This window comes from Nanorana parkeri, unplaced genomic scaffold, assembly GCF_000935625.1.
Source record: "Nanorana parkeri isolate BGI_ZX_2015 unplaced genomic scaffold, ASM93562v1 scaffold1066, whole genome shotgun sequence".
NCBI classification, from domain to species: Eukaryota; Metazoa; Chordata; class Amphibia; order Anura; family Dicroglossidae; genus Nanorana; species Nanorana parkeri.
In genome coordinates this window covers 392,928-409,938 of record NW_017307334.1, presented here as the reverse complement: position 1 = coordinate 409,938, position 17,011 = coordinate 392,928, and the positions used below count along the sequence as shown (strand labels likewise).

The window sequence follows — 17,011 nt, the reverse complement described above, 5'->3', positions numbered from 1 at the left end:
GATAGGCAACTGAAGTGATGTTGTTGAGAATATCAAGAGATGGTGTCCCTTCGGCTTGTCCTGAAAAATTGTGATTGCATTTGCTATTGCTTTCAATTCCTTCCAATTTGAGGACATTCCTGACTCTCTTAGAGTCTGCTGCCTCTTAGCCAACTCAGCTCCCCGATGAGCTCCTCACCCCCAAGTTCATCCCCTGAGTTCACCACCACCACAGACTTCTCTTTACTGAGGAAGGAAGAGAAATCGGAGAGTCCAAACTGTGCAGAGCTCGATTACACTTTCTCAGAAAAAACTGCTGCAAAGGTCTATGCTGAAAACTAGCCCACTTTACTGCCGGCAAACAATCAGTCATGAGCCCCAGTACTGACATCATCTCCCTTAAGGATACAGGAGGACTGTCCTGAAGGCGACTGACCGCTGAAGAAACCTTTACAATCTTTTCCTAAGGAAGGAAAGTGTTTTGTTCCACTGTATCTAAAACATAACCCAGGTAAGTAATCACTTGGGATGGCACTAGATTGAAATCTTGAAGATTTAACCCCCCCCAGTTCCTGCAACCATCCCCGAGTTACCACTAAATCCATCTCCAAATCACTGGCCTAGGTTGCTGACAGCAAGATGTCATCTAAATAGAAAATGATGTTGACTCCCTGCAGTCTCAAGGGTACCAGAGCCTCCCCCAATACATTCGAGAAAACGCGAGGGGTCGAGGATAGACCAAATGGGAGAGCCACTGGTAATGGTGAATAACTGGACCCATCTTCACTGCTAAGCGGAGAAATTGTTGAAAAGCTGGATGAATAAGGATATGCCGAAATTTTTACGAGGGCTTCCTCACTGAAAACACATGAGAGTAAAACCCCTGTTGTTCTTCCTGTATTAGGTCTCGGGAGATAACCCTTTGACCTGCCAGTTCCCCCAACAACAGACAAAGAGCCTTTGCTTTTTCGAAATGCTTCAGAAGGTGCGTGACAAGAAAACGTGTGGGAGGTATACTGTTGATTTCCAACCTGTATCCCTCCCTTATGAGACTCAGGATGAACTGATTGGAGGTAACCTTTATCCACTGAGGAAGGAAGTCCCCCAGTCTTCCTCCCACCGGAAGAAGACAGTCATTGTGGCTTTAGGGGTTGGGAGGGAGGGTAAAAAGAATACCCCCTCTACCTCTGCCCTTCTGGTCTGACCAATGTTTCTTGGGCTTTTCCTCCTAATTTTCCTGTGGTCTATTTCTTGGGCCTCGAAAAAACCTATGAAAGGGCTTCTTCTCTGAAAATGCCTTTTTCTTGTCCGCAGTTCTTTCCAGAATAGTTCCCAACTCTGCCCCAAAAAGCAAATCTCCTGAAAAGGGGAGGTTACATAACCTTAATTTTGAAGCAGCATCCCCCTCCCAGGTCTCCAGCCATAAAGCCTTGCGAGAGGAGTTAATGAGAGCAGAGGACCTGGCTGTCATCTTAACCAATTCAGCTGAGGCATCCGCAATATACCAATATGCTTTAAAAAGCATTGGTAGTAACTCCAAGAGCTGTTCTCTTGGGGTTCTCGCTAGCAAATCTGATTTTAATTGTGAAAGCCAAAACTCCAAGTTTCTAGCCACACATGTTGTAGCCAGAGCGGGCTTCAAATTTAATAAAGAAGAATCCCAAGCTCTTTTCAATAGAACCTCTATCTTCTTGTCCATAGGGTCCTTGAGAACACCCATGTCCCCAAAGGCTAAATCCGACTTCTTGGACACCTTAGCCAAAGGAGCATCCAGCTTTGGAATTTTGTTCCAAACCAAAGGGGGGTCATCGTCAAAAGGAAATCTGCGCTTTAGATTACCAGATCTGAGAGGCTTTTTCTCAGGTTCTGCCCATTCTCTGAGAATAGCGTCAGATAGAACCTTATGTACAGGAAAAACGTTAGATTTTTTAAAGTTGTAAACCCTGATACATGAGATCGTGTCCAGACAACTGAACACATTCCTCCTGAACCTCTAATGTACTATAAATGGCAGCCAGTAAGTCATCCACATCTTCCAAAGACAACTTATACCTGGAGGTGCCTGAAACGTCATCCTGGGTAGTAAGCTCCTCTGATGACAAAAATGTATGGGATGGACCTGGTTCACTAAGATCCTCCTGTTCGGACACTCCTAGGCACCCCACAGGGCCAACCTGGGCAGTACTGATAGGAGACGGAAATGGCACAGAGGCAGCAGGCCTAAAACCCTCCAATACTGATCTGAATGAAAAGTGGAAGCTAACTCCTCTTTTACAGTAGCTAATAGATTACTGCAAGCAGCTGTGGATTCTTCCCTAAGAAGATTGTCAATACATTTCTGACAAACAGATTTAGCATAGAGCTTAGCTTGACTGTACAAACAGCATATTTTTTCTTGAGGGTCACCATCGTTTTATCTGAAGCCTTAGCCTGCAAGAGAAGAACCAAGTAGCCATAAATACACTGCTCAATACCCAGACTGTAAGAGTGCCCCTCAAAACCAAAGCGCCCGCAGAGCACTGAACGAACCCTGCCAGCGTTGTTCTCAGTCTCTATTGAGATCCCCACTGAGCGTGCACAGCCTAAGCCTTCCCCTTCATCCTGCTCTGAAAATGAGGCTTGGAACGCACAACGACGTCACCCGCACCGGAAGTGACGTACACGGTCACCCGGTCTTGCCGTGGAATACCCCCCGAGGCCTCAGAGAACGAACGGACGCCTCTGATCGGCGGCCACCTGTTCCCTGCAACCCAGCCAAGGGGGCTCTGTCCATCAAGTCCTGGCCCTCGCTGGTCACTGACTGAGGAAGAGGATCCAGCGTATCCCCCCGCACTACACGGAGGACTAACTGGTGCCTATCATTACAAGGTAGGCTAACTACCTGAAAACAGATCTGTACCCACTAAACAGCTTAGACAGATCTGTTTAAAAAAGAAACCATCCCGGGCACCATCACCACATGGAGGCTCCTCTAGCGTTCTCCGTGACGCGTTCCCCAGTTTGACCGAGAAAACACAAAAGACTGAGGGACTGGAGAAGAGGCGGACCTTTTAAAGCTATAGTGTGACGTGTGTCCTGTGTCTGGGGGAGGAAATTTTATCTTGTTATGTTGTCTTGGAAGACCTTTATAGGAAAAAGTAATTTTTCGTTTTGGCCTAACAAGTTCCGCTGTGTAATGTGCAAAGCACTTCCCGCCCGCAGTGTGATTACCCGCACTGGAACACGCGGTACTGCAATATCCTGCGTTCCAGTGTGGTGAGATTACAAACAATTGTGCATGCAGTTTTATTCTGAGATAAACTTATGTTTGCAAAACTCCACTTGTGTATTTTAAATAAAATAGGGAATGTATTTATTTTTGATCCGATTAATCGAAAAAATTATTATGAAAATAATCATTAGTTGCAGCCCTAAATGCATGCACCATATTTTTTTATCACTGCATGGCAATGCATGTTATTGTGGTACTGAGCATGGAATGGTGCTGCAACGCCTGCCTGCTGGGAGATGTGTTGGGTGCCATGCACGATGAATAGCAACTCAACACTCCAAGCGTGTAGTACCGTGTGATAGCATGCATTAAACGGCCAGCTATGGTGTGAATGGTTCCTCAATGAACAATAAACACATTTCATTTTGTCTCACATTAGGGCCCATTCACACTAAAGAAATCCACTGCGGTGAGTTAGCGTGCATTTTTACACACGTTGACGTGCGTTGTGTTAAGACAGCCCTTTTATAATGAATGCACCCCAACAGACCAAAAAGACCCTCTTTTGCAGTGCACTAATAGGTCTATTCAAAAAAGGGTGAAGAGTTTGGAGAAGTGAACTATCTAGTCCAAAATGCTGATTTGGAATAATTCTCCAATTCAGCTCACTTTCCAGTTCAGCTATGTTGTCCTAGATTGTTCACTTCTCCAAACTCGTCCCCCTTTTTTGAATAGACCCGATTGTAGTAAGCTGTGGTGTGTGACGCATTGCACCCTACCATACATTGGGGTGCTGTTCAGTCAATCGCATATAGTGCGCTGCATCGGCATTCCTTATTACACTGTGCATTGCTGCAGTGCACAAGTGTAAATAGGCCTATTTGTACACTTTCATTTAGCTCTAACAACTTTAACATGCAAGGACCCGTCTGACTACAGTAATTACAAATGGATTGGACACATTACGTGACTCCTGGACGCAGTCCAGGTAAATCTAAAATTGAGTGTACAAACACTGTCAGAGGTAACGTGTATTCTGTTCCACGGATTCAAGCACCATTTCCATTTACAAAGCCGGTGTTCTATCGAAAGCTCTGACTCATCGACTTTTCCAACTGGTTTAGACGCCACTCCCTGAACAAACATGGCCGCCGCACCTTCACACCCCCCGTTCCTGCCCTCCAGAGTGGGCGCGGCTACGCTGCCTTCACTTCCTTGTCTCGCTAGGATTGGCGGTGCTCATATTACGTCACCTATGCGCTTGTAAGAGACAGAACCACCCCTTCGCTCGCGAGCCATTTTGTGCCAGGCTTACCACGAGCAGACCACTTGCAGGCTGGAGTCGAGAGCGAACTACGGATCTTGTGCCCCGTACGAAAGCGGAAAATCATGGGTAAACACGCATTCACTTATTGCTAGCACAATGCTTTCTATCACCTGCATGTGTCTTCTTTATTTCAGGAATTGCGCTCATAAGGTAGCATTGCGCGAGTCAGTGCATGTAAGGGACAAAGAGAGGCCGCCATTTTGTTTCCTGTGTGTGAGCGGGAAGCGATGTGTGTAATGGCACCCCGGAGCAGCCTTCCTTATTTCATTCATGCTGTAGCTCGGTGCTTGCCTGTGAACGTTAATATAAAAAAAACATGAGTTATTCCTGCCATGTTTTGTTTTATGGGGCTTGTGTGGTATCTATGTCTTCAGTCATTGTTATTGTAGTATGCTGGTGGGAAGTGGATGGGCCCTGGGTATGTGGAGGAGCCGTGCCTCGCTTTCTCTGCCCCCTCGCCGCTCCTAAGTATATGGCTTTGGCCTGTTGATCTTGAATTAGAGCTTCCCTTGTTTTCCTGTTCTTCCATGTTGCAGTATCTATTAGATTTTTGCTCATTTTAAAGGCATATTCTGCTTTTTGTGCAAAAAATAAAATAAATGCACCCACGTTGCAAACCAATGCATTTATTTTGCATTGGAGTCTGCAAAGCATTGCAGCTGTGATCAGTGGATGATTGGTGCAAAGCCTGGGCTCCTGCAGACGTTGCCCCAGGTCTGTGAGGATCTTTAATTATGGGACGTTATCCTTGAGCCTTTAGTTTTCTATGGCGACTTGTGCTCCAATGAGGACTGAGTTCCTCTGCTGTAGTGGCAGACAAGACCTGTAGTTTTTTCCATTCACAGATCCTATCAATGAATGGATCCTATGAATGAATGATGCAGTAGTGTGGAGGGGGAACCATGGCTTCCAAATTTACAAACGCACAGCTGCCAGTAAGGGGGGGGGACCCTACGATGGGGGGGCTGTAGAATGGTTCCACGTTATACCCTGAAAGGTGGAAGTAGTCATTAATATTGGGGCTCCTTGAATTTTGTGTGCTGCCATTCCTTTTATTCATACTGAGCACTATGTGACATTAATTATCACTACTCTCAATTGTGAGGCAGCCCCTTTTTTTTTATGTTCCATTTACACAACATGCCTAAAAGTAATATATAAAAAGTCATATTTTTTTTAGATATTTCTATGGAGGAGGCTTTTGTGTAGACCAAGTTATTCTGAAAGTGAGTCTGTCCCCATAGAAAGACTAGCTCTCCCCTCAATGCTTCATGTTTAACCCTTTGTGCAGACAATGTTGACACCTGATGGGATCTGCTAGCACGGAAAGGGTTAAGTTGGCCTTACACTAGTAGTGGGTTTTTTTTTCTTTTTTAAATAACCTAAATCGCTTCTTCAGGGCTCTCCTAACTGCCACTCCCTTTCCACATGTCACCTATGTGGTAGTGGTGTAGCCCTCAACCTGTGATACTCATGTCACTCACCCCAGGAGGCTTCAGAGCAATCTAGAGAATATGTAGCACAATGGGGGGAGTTTATCAAAACTGGAGCAACCCCCTCAGCATCTCGTTTGCTCAGGTAAAATTAGAAAATTAGACAGACGCTGATTGGTTGCAGTGCAAATCTGTTCAAGGTTTTGTCTGTCCCATTTTTGATTAATTCTCCCCAGTGTGTCATTGGGGAGGTGGCTGGAAGAGACAGCCAGTCCCTGGATGATGTAAGAGGAAGATGGCAGTGTGGCCGTGGAGCAGAATGCCGCTATGAGTTTGTGGATTCCACAGCAAAAGGGGAAATCTTTTAAAAATTACGTGGGGTCGTGGCTGCACTCGCTGTGGCTAATAACAATCCATTTGATTTATTAAATCTATGTAATGGGAGGAAAACGTGTAAATGCGTGGCTTGCTCTATTTTTTGTTTTTGCAGTGGAACGCAACACTGGCAAAGTTTTGCATGCGTTCGATCGCACTGTGGGCGGGGGTGGAGCGTGGAAGCGGTGCCATTGAATTCAATGCACTGCCACGCCCCAAAACGCGGGGGGGAGTTTCTCAGTGATCGCGGTGCGTTCCAGCAGCTACTGCTCTGGAAAGCACACGCTTTTGGTGTGAACAAGCCCTAAAGAAAATTGGTCAGCTTTCAATCTTGGAAAAAGCTTCAGTATCCAGTCTTTCCTGGTATGTCCCTCTGCAGGTTGTGCTTCTTTCTGCTGTCTCCTATAGTGATGTATAGGCCAGCTGATAGTACCACAACGTGCAGTAGGATACCGGGCATCATATACTGAAGTCGCTTCAGCTCGGGTATGTCACCATCCTTTGTTCTTGGATCAATATTTGCATGTGGGCTGATTTTAAAAGCTTTTGTTGAGCCTGCTTTCCGAGCCTAAAGGGCCTCACCAGTAGAGAAAAAAAACATTGTTTTTGGACCATTTGATTAATTTTCTACTAGTTAACGGGATCAAATCAATGATCATTTTCTACTGCAGTGATGAAATAACGTCAGAGTGGGATGATGTGATTTTCTTAATAAAAAAAACTTTATTCCAACATGGAATGTTAAAATCAAATGAAATTTCTAACCATTTATCATGGTTTGGTATGATGGCATTATGGAATGTCCTGACATTTGTTTAGACATCTACCAGTGTATGGCCAGCCCTAAATGTTTGTGCAGTGTTGTATGCTGTATGTTTATACATGATTACTAAAGGACAGGCAGCCAGAATAGGGGGTTTTCATGTTGTGGATGAATAGAAATAAACAAATTGGAAGGGGGAGAATTAGAATTGTGGAAAGTTTAATTTGACTGAAGGTGCACTTTCAGGGGTGTGGACATTTTTGAAAAAACTACTTGTCCAAGGTCTAAAGTGGGGGCCAAATCTACTTGTCCCAATACAAAAAAAAATTGTTTTAATTAAACCTAGGGATGCACTAATACCGGTTTCTGGGTATAGAGTACCGATATTTTGCTTTCGGTACTCACCGAGTGTCGGTGCTTCCGTTTGCATGGAGCAGGCTTGCCGGGCAGCGGGAAATGAGATGCTACCCGGCTTCCTGACTGCCAGGGAAGCCGACCTAAATGTTGTTTGGCCGGCTTAATTGTGAATGGCTGGGAAGCTGGTTTCCCGGGCAATCGGCATCGAGCCAGCTTCCTGGCCAATCAGGAAACCGGTCGGTGAGTAATGACCTGATGGCTGGGAAGCTGGCTTCCCAGCCAATCAGCAATGAGCTGGCTTCCTGGCCAATCAGGAAACTGGAGGTCATTAGTCGCTGCCCCACTTCCTGATTGCACGGGAAGCTGGCTCCATGTTCCCCCTACGGCACTGCCGGTCAGAGGAAATCTTCCTCTGACCAGAAGTTCCGGTATTGGGGAAGGTATCAAGCATTTGGGCGAGTACAAGTACTTGCACAAATACTCTGTATCTGTGCATCCCTAATCAAAACTGTATTAGCCTGTGCTAAATAGTGCTTCTCATTGGTCAGCGTGGTCCCCAGACCACGTTGACCAATGAGTGCTTGCAATATGCATTGGGCAGGACTGCGCTGGACAGTACGGGGCAAGGACAGTACACCTGTACCGGCTGAGGGTAAGGACTGTTTGTCGAAAGGTAAGTCTAGCAGGGGGGTTTTGGGAGAGACGGGCCAGATTTGTGGGATTTAAAATCCTCTATGATAGTTTGGAGGTGACAGGTTCTCTTTATGGAACCTGCCCTGTAACACCGAAATAGATGTTCTGTGTAGTTCCTGGCAGGTGGCGCACATGGTTTCAGTGATAACACAGTGCAGACGAGAAACGGATGCTTGTCCGGATCGGGGCTAAGTGTACAAAAAAACTACTCGCTCGGCGCCCGAAACTGCATGTCCCAGGCGTCAGGCGATAGAAATTCCACACCCCTGACTTTAAAGAATGCAATTAAGTGGTTTAGGTTAAGGGTACATCATTGCCACATTTCAATCCTGGTAACAAGTTTGAAGGTAACTAGACGAAATAAAATTGCTGTTTAGTGCTGCAGTAGATTTTTTTAAATGGTTATACTGAAATTAGTATTGATCTGCTGAAAAAGGGGGTTGTTGTCTACAGTCTCATAGATTAGCTATTCAGTGATTGCCTCCATTGAAGCCTTGAGAGAAGAGGCAATTCAATACTTTGTGATGCGTAAATACATTTCACTACAGCGTTACCTGGAGTGTTAACTGCTAGTTTTTTTGTGTTGCCCCATTCATGTAACAATTGTGATGCATTGAACTAAGTTTTGAAAGAGCAAATGAGCCATAGCCTTACCCAGAAATACATTGAGGGGGGAATTGATAAACTGGAGCAGCTGTTCATGGCAGCCAATCCGCTTCTTTCATTTTTAAATCTTAACTAAACAAACTGAAGAGAAGCTGATTGGTTGTCATGCACAGCTGCTCCAGTGTTGATAAATTCAAACCATTATATTAAATTTAGTGATGCGCTGAAACATATCGGCTGCCAATGGCACTTTTGGCCTAATGCCTAAAGTGCCATTTTCTGGCCGATACAGCGGTGCGTCCATTCTTTCTCTCTTCCCTGCTGGGCACTGTGTCCCAGCGGGGAGGAAAGAAACGGTCACTGGCGGCCGAGCGCTGCGAGCTGTCAGCATCTCTTCCCCACACTGCTCAGCCGCCTGTCACAGCTGTCGGGATGAAGTACAAACGCTTAGCGATCAGTGATCGCTGAGTGTTTGTACATAATTGAGGACATAGTATGGTTACTATGTCCTCAATTATGAATGATTGGTAAGTGATCTACATCACCTCCTGCTTATTCACGATTATGGATATAGTAAAAATAATCTGGCCTCAGTATGAATGAACAGGAACACTCAGTATAGAGGATTCCTGTTCGTTGTTAACAGGTGATAAAGAAAAAGATTCAGAACTCTGTGTCCTCAATCTTTCTATTTTCAAAGGGAAATATCAGGGGTCTGTTTATACTCCTAATATTTCCCTGAAGCCCCTAAAAGTAAAATACAATATTTAATAAAAAAATGAATAAATTAAAAGGTTTATAATAAAATATTTTTTAAAAAATGTGAAAGTTAAAATAAAAAAACCTTTTCGGTTTTGGCCTGGTTTTTTTTTTTTTGTTACATTTTGTGTCAGTTTTTAAATTATCATTTTGGTGCACCTCTAAACAGGTAGTTTTTGTGTTCTTTATAAATAATTGAAACATCATACACTGTGTTCTCGCATACAGTGGTGCAGTGCACCTCATCGTTCCTCGATCTGTATTTTGAACAAATTTGTCGCGAAAATTGATTACCCGTAGTAGGGCTCAGTGTTGCATTTGAATGGTCTGCGCATGTCTTTGCATTAAAAAAAAAAAAATCTAGAATATGGTAATAATCTTTGACAAAGTTTGCCTTTATCTTACAGCCATGCACCGTGACTCATGTCCTCTAGACTGCAAAGTCTATGTAGGAAACCTCGGAAACAATGGCAACAAGACAGAACTTGAGCGGGCTTTTGGCTACTATGGACCTCTTCGTAGTGTGTGGGTTGCCAGGAATCCACCTGGCTTTGCGTTTGTAGAATTTGAAGATCCCAGAGACGCTGCAGATGCAGTTAGAGAGCTTGATGGACGGTAATTTCCTCTTTTTGATTTTTTTTAAAGTCATCATTCTGTGTTGGCATACTAGGGTGGCTAATTGTTTTAAATGCACATATATAACTAGGTGTTTAAATTAAAAAAAAAAAACAGTACTGCAATCAAGAAATACAGTTGCTGAGTGAGGCACAAGAATGTAACTGATGTTAGAGGCTTAAAATATAAAGATCTCCTTAGAAGAATGCTTATAGAACTGCTTTCGTGCCTATAGAGTTCATAGAAATACCTGTTTCTCATGGTAAGCAATCCAGGTGCTCAGAATGCTTAAGTGTTGATATTCACTTGCTGGGTGGATAGGTTTGGATCCTGGTCCTGTCCCTCATCTCCTAAGCCTCACTGTTGGCCTAATGTAATAGGCAGCCTCACTGGCCAGTAGCTGGGCTTAAGAGATAGGAATTTGCCTGGTTCCCCACCCATTTTCCCTGGACATACATATTCGAGTGTGCAGGCACTTTTGCGTGCCTGTGATTTGCTGACCATGCTGGAAAAGACAAGTATATAACACTTAATGAAGGACAGGATACAGTTTTGCTTGGGTAAGCTTAGACCTGCATACTAACAATGTGTTTGATTTCCCCCCCTCAGAACAATGTGTGGATGTCGCGTTAGGGTTGAATTATCTAATGGTGAAAAACGAAGCCGGAATCGTGGTCCTCCACCATCTTGGAACAGGAGGCCCAGGGATGATTACCGTAGGCGGAGTCCCCCTCCGAGACGCAGGTATTTTGCAACATTTTGATGATACTTGGTGTATAATAAAGACATGTCTTGTTTCCTCCTCCCCCCCCCTTTTTTTATTTTTATATCAAGGTAAAAGTAGGTCAATCTTTTGAGAAACTGTTAAATATTCAATTATGTGTGTTTTAAATGCTGCAGTACAGTCAGAATGCTGTGCCAGTCACCCTTGCCTTGAAGTCCATCTCAAGGCAAAAAAGTGTCCTTGCAGTGGGGCTATCCCTGCACTGCAGGGGTTAAGTATTTTGTCTAGGGACTGGAGTAAAGCAGATTTGTTCACCTGATCCTTGCTCGTGCCTGCTCCCTCATTGCTACTGGACAGTCTCCGCAGCCTCTTCTCCCCTGGGCTCTGCCCATCTAAAGGCCGCAGCTTTCAGAGACTTGCGTTAGAAGTGAGGATTCTAAGGGACTTTCCACCAACTGGAGCTGAGGTTGAAAGGAGCATAATGCTGGCCAGTGCAGGATTCAGCTAAGTAAATCTGCTTCAGCCCCTAGACAGAAATGAGTGCTTAACCCTTGCAGTGTGGTGATAGTCCACTGAATAAATTATTTTTGTTTGCCGGGAGATGGGCTTTAAGCTTGCCTACACTTGATTGTTCTGTCCCATTTTTGCTTTACCTAGGCATTTAGTCCTTCTGAAATGACCTATGTGACTAGGTTTAGCAACTTGGGTCTCAAACGTTTAATAAGCAAGCAGAAATCCTCTGCATTTAACATTCAGTGTATTAGTGCACACCTTACATAGTCATAGCAAAACTCATTTGCTCACTGTGATATTTTTACATTACACCTTTAATTCTTTCTACCAGTTTTGGTTTGCGAGATCTTAATCTGTGAAGAAAATCACTGGTTTTGCTTTGTGTACTTCATGTATTCCACAGTGTGGGGGACACATAGTACATTTGGTCATTGCAGAGAGGGTCTCCTTTAGTTTGCATGGAGGTACATGGCTGGTTGCCATCACAATATTTGGGTTGAACTGTGTGTAGTAGATGTTCCATGATCAGTTTTCATTCTAGAAGCTTTAACTTGTATTCACTCTGAATGTAGGGAGCAGGGAAGCCAATCTCTGGTCTTCTCCCCTCTTCAGGGAAAAAAACAGTTCAGTCCTATATGCAGCTCACCGTGGTCTGCATAGAGGAATCTTTTCAGAACCTTTGTATATGCAGATATGGGCAAAACCAGAGTTTTTCCTTGTTTGGTTTGCTTTGTAGTCTATGGCTTTGAGGGAGAAGTGAGGGGGCCTATTTATAAAAAGGCAAAGTCTAATTTTCCCTCTACCTGATTTTTATATGTAAAACAATGCTTTTCAATACCATGCGATTGAAGTGAAATCCTAATAGATTTCAAACTGTAAGAACTACTCGCCTCCAATCTTGCTGGGTTTTTTTTTTTGCCCACTTGAAATTTTTCTTTCCCTTCCCAAACTGTCCCTTTTGTGCTGCCATTGCTTCTATTTTTGCCATTTTACTTCAATTGCTTTGTATTCCCAACTTTTTTTATGTGGCAAAAAAGGGAAAAATTAACCTTTTTATAAATAGGCCCTAAATTGAAAAGGTTTTACCAGATTCTGTTCTCAGATCAAATGTTAGGAAATAGACACGATAAAAGTGGCAAACTTCAGTGTTTGCTTTTTTTACCCCATTTATGTTGCAAGCAAATGTAATATTAGGGCCCATTCATACGGGTGTGTTGTGGTACAATGTGTTGCTGCAAGGAATACCACCCAATACCATTTTTGATTGCCACTTATTAAATTGGCATGGCATCTTCCAGCACACATGATGTACAGCACACCTCAACACACATGGCGTAAGCCGTAATGCGCTGAATTGTTGAAAAATGAACAAGCTGCCTTTAAATCAGTTCACTTTAACACACAAAGGTGCTTTTATGCATGGTGTGAATAGGCCCTTAATGCACTAGGATGAACTGTTGCCATAAGTTTATTTTTAGAATGAAAGTAGCATGCAGCTTTTGTGTCTTTGATCAGGTTCATCTATAGTTTCCATGCTTGCTTATGTCAGATCTTTTTTTATACTCCATAGTCTTAACATTATAGTTGCAATAGAAGTTTAAGTATACCCCATCAGAGTTAGAAGTAGGCAGTTATACTGATGGTTTGTTTTGTTTTTTGTTTGTTTTTTTTTGTTTGTATTTCTTTGTGTGTGCTTTTGGTCCATCTAATAAAAATGAAACCCGTTACAGAGTCACCATCATGTCTCTTCTCACCACCCTCTGGGTCTACATTAGCCAGTCAACTAGCCCTTTCAGCGTCATGTGACCAGCGCGTCCCATTCAGCTTGGCTGGTGTCGTATCACATGACCCAGGCATGGCCAGTCATCAGGTTGCACCGCCCTTTGGTTCCCGAGCATGCTGTCCACTCAACCTTCCTCCTCTCCAACCTTAACCAAAACTCGGCAGCAGCCCACCTTCAGCGCCCACACATTACCGGCCAATCCGCACAGCTGTTAACTTTGACAAAATGTCTTCACAACAACTGCAGCGCCAGCCTACGGCTAACCAAAAAAAGCAGGAAAAACCACAACATCCCCCTTCGCAAACCATCTTAATTCAACGCAACACCTGGCAAAACTTATCTACAAATTCTACTTGGCCACCTGTCCGGCATCTTCGCCATTTCTAGCTTGTTGAAACCCCAAAAACTAGTAAGTTTTTTCCTGCTTATACAGAGTTTTCTGCTGGTTTAAGTTAGACTTTGGGCAGCTTTTGTAAGAAGGTAATTTTTTTTTTCTTTGCTCAAACTAAGGCTGGCTGTGCATAAACTTGAAGGTAAATTGCTTAAAAACGTTGGAGCTTTTAAGGGTGATAGATTAATTTTTTAATTAGCGAACCTGGGCTCGTGTATGAGCAATGTAGTACGATTGCTGTTCTAGATTTTAGAAGAAATCCATCATCCTTAAATATTTGGTATTCATTACTAACCCACCATTCAGTTTAGTTAACACATTTTGAGACTAATAGGTTGCTGAAATATAAAGGTCCCCTGAATCGGATGTGCTAACTTTTTAGTTTCTCAAATTTCCCCAAATTTTTGCAAGTGCACATCGCTTGCTCAATTTGTTTCTACTATGGCCACCAGGTTTGCAGAATTAAAGGACTTTTTTTTTTTTTCTCAAGCCAGTCTGGGGTCACAGGTGTGGTGTTTAGAGTAAACCGTCCACAGTCAATGGGAGCACCCTAGTGGAAGATTAATATTTTACTATTTAATTTTCCATTTCCAGTCTCTCTCCCCAATCTTCTAGGTGGTAGCGATGGTTTATATTGTACGTAGGTATAAAGTGCTTGGGTCCTCGCTAAACGCATATGGGTAAATTCTTGTGTTTCTCAGCAAAGGCTAATTATTTTTATTTTTGGTTTTTCTTTCGAACTAGATCTCCAAGGAGGAGGAGCTTTTCACGTAGCCGTAGTAGGTAAGGCTCTCATCTTGTACTACTGTGGTTATTGCAGTAAACTAGAGATGTTAAACCCATTCTGTCAGAGAACCTCTTTTGACTTGATCAGTCAGGCTCTGTATAGTGCACTGGATTTTTAAAACCAGCAGTCCTTTGGGTTCCCAGCTTTGTATATAGGTCAATCATGAACACTTTTACATCTTGCATGAAAAGGTTGACGGAGCATGTAGTTTTAGTTTGCCTGTGCAGCGACATGTGATCCTTTGCTATTAATATCTACTAAGATGGTGCTCAGATTCAGGGTTATTAGTTTGAAAGCCTTATAAATTGTCTGCAATACATATTGGTGGATCAATCGAATAACTTGTTAAGGCTACAGAATTTTTCTTTTCATGGCTTCACTTTAAATTAAATTGTTACAATCTTGTCCAAATTCACTGTGTGTTGGAAAGATCAGTAGATCCAGATAAAGATGGGTAGATGAATAGATAAATATGCAGCAGAAATTATGACCAGTTCATGTTTGCCAGTGAAAGGCAAGGGGGCACAGCCTCAATCGATGGGAGTAGGTGTGGCAGGCTCACATTTTACATTTAAATTTATATAATTTTTTTTCCAGTCTTTAAATGCTTATTTGGGTTTAAAGCATAAATAAACCATGACATTCTAATGGTTCTAGTGTCTATTGCCTTTCTGTCTGTCATGGTGCTCCCTCTGGCAAGATTTTAAATAGTCTGAATGAAGAGAAATATGGAGGCTGCCATTGTTGTGCTCTTCTTGACCTGGGATGTTGCAGCCACTGGTTCAGTGTGTGTGTATAATATGTATGTATACATGTACTTCTTTTTATTGTTTAGCAGTGACACTATTTCTATGAGCTGAATATATATATTTTCTACATTCTGAAATTTTAGAAAAATACATGAGAGCCTGATATTGTAAGCAAGTCTGTGTTGTCAGAATGGAGTTTACATAGATAATGCTGATATTTATTTTTTTGTACCTAAAATTGTTAATTTTTAATCGTCTTTTATTGAAAATCTCCTTTTGGGTTTGAAGGTGCAATCATGTTTTCTTTCTTGTAGGTCCCTTTCTAGAGATCGTAGGAGAGAGAGATCTTTGTCCAGAGAAAGGAACCACAAACCATCACGTTCGTTTTCCAGATCAAGAAGGTAATAATTTGTAGTAATATAGTAAACTCCATGTGCACCTAGTTAGTAGTAAGCATAGAAGTGAGGACTACACACTACCAGATACTTGTAAGTATCACTTCCACATTATCATTGTACAGGAGCCTTTAAAGTTCAGCTACGGTTTGCAGTCAATGGAGACATTGAGAGGAGCTCTGCTTTGCACTATGGCATGTGCTGGCACTTCAAAAATTTGCTCGACCAAATAAACAATCAAGTCTGTTTCTTGTAGTGACGGTTAGCTTTAATATTTGTGCCTTCATACTAAAAACTATATCAAGAAACGCTGCTAAATCCATGCTACTACGTTTATGCGGGGCAGGTGACAAGGTTTTATATAATTGCAGCAGTTTCAAAATTTTGCAAATACTGCCGGAGGTCCGACTTTCTAAATGGCAAAGCACTGCTGTTTGCTTTAGGTTTAGTTTCCATTTGTGGCCAAGTCCAGTCCCTGTCAAATATCTGTATGGACTGTCTTGCTGCCCAAGAGAAATGTGTGAAAGAGAGCATGGAGTGGCCAAGCTTGAACACTGAGGCCTGGCTTTCGGCTGTATCTTCAAGCTTTTTGACATTGCTGTAGGAATGCATCACCTGTAGCAGAACCTTTACAAAGTCTTTTTATAACGATCTACTTTTTTTTTTTTTTTTTTTCTCCACAGCCGTTCCAGGTCAAACGAGAGAAAGTAACATGGCTGCCTTCAACTGTGTACAGATGATTTTGGAAAGATTTTGTTTTTTGACATGCTTTTTAAACTTTGTTTTTTATTAGGTGTTCACATTGTATTGTCTTGTAACAAGTGACGGAAAATGTGGTTCTATTATGTTTCCAAACAGAAGAACTGGCAAATAAACCTAACTTTATACTGTATAAGTTACTATTCAGTTTGTTCTTTTGGTGTTGCCCTAAGCCTGAATTTCCTGTTATACAGCATTAATTCTTCTTTTAAATGTACCATGCCAAAATGCTGTGATACTCTAAAACAATCTTATGTGTCTTCTGTAAAAGCTGCCCTGGGCTTTTCAGGTACAAATCCTGCATCGTTTCTGAAGTCATCCATTTTGCTGGCCTAAGGAATTTGCTATACAGTTTTAAGTCCTGATGAATGTTGATGATTGATTTTGAAATGTGCTGGAGCTTTACTGTAAGCATTTACTGAAATTTAACATGCTGCATTGTGACTGGGTTCCTTAGGTATGTCATTCGGTGTATTGGAAGGATTACTTTTTGTCTTTGAGTTAATTTGCTAAACAAAGAAACCAGTGATCTGATTCTTGGGAACTACACTTGTTTAAAGAATAAGTGCACTTTAAAACAAAGGTGATGTCATTGCTCGCTCCCTCCACGAGCACAGATGAATACTTCAGTTCCCACAGGACTGGCCTTGGTTCTTTATATTCTGCGACAGACATCTGCTCCTGGCTGCACCTGTGCAATACATACTCATTTCCGTATTGGAAATTAACCCCATAGAAGCTAATGGGGGTGTACTGCGCAGGCCCTGCTGAGCTGTGTAAGCTCTGGAATAC

The 17,011-nt window shown here is 42.7% G+C and overlaps 1 protein-coding gene across 3 annotated transcripts; it reads left to right on the top strand.

Moving 5' to 3' along the window:
- The first annotated feature begins 4,462 nt into the window (after positions 1 to 4,462).
- SRSF3 (serine and arginine rich splicing factor 3) lies at positions 4,463 to 16,352 on the top strand. Of its 3 annotated transcripts, none has more exons than XM_018567575.1 (6): positions 4,463 to 4,583; positions 9,911 to 10,118; positions 10,728 to 10,862; positions 14,274 to 14,312; positions 15,380 to 15,466; positions 16,144 to 16,352. In XM_018567575.1, the coding sequence occupies exons 1-6, from the start codon at positions 4,580 to 4,582 to the stop codon at positions 16,169 to 16,171; spliced, it is 501 nt and encodes a 166-aa protein (XP_018423077.1). In that variant the 5' UTR covers positions 4,463 to 4,579; the 3' UTR covers positions 16,172 to 16,352. The 3 variants fall into 3 exon arrangements, with proteins under 3 accessions (XP_018423077.1, XP_018423079.1, XP_018423078.1); XM_018567576.1 differs by having other exon boundaries at positions 4,465 to 4,572; XM_018567577.1 differs by lacking the exons at positions 14,274 to 14,312; positions 15,380 to 15,466; positions 16,144 to 16,352 and adding an exon at positions 13,086 to 14,227.
- The last annotated feature ends 659 nt before the right edge of the window (positions 16,353 to 17,011 follow it).

What these genes read in the sequence shown, in the direction of transcription:
- SRSF3 (XM_018567575.1), top strand. An exon ending in GTTAGAGAGCTTGATGGACG is followed by an intron (nt 10,119 to 10,727) that starts GTAATTTCCTCT and finishes TCCCCCCCTCAG; the next exon opens with AACAATGTGTGGATGTCGCG. An exon ending in AGTCCCCCTCCGAGACGCAG is followed by an intron (nt 10,863 to 14,273) that starts GTATTTTGCAAC and finishes CTTTCGAACTAG; the next exon opens with ATCTCCAAGGAGGAGGAGCT.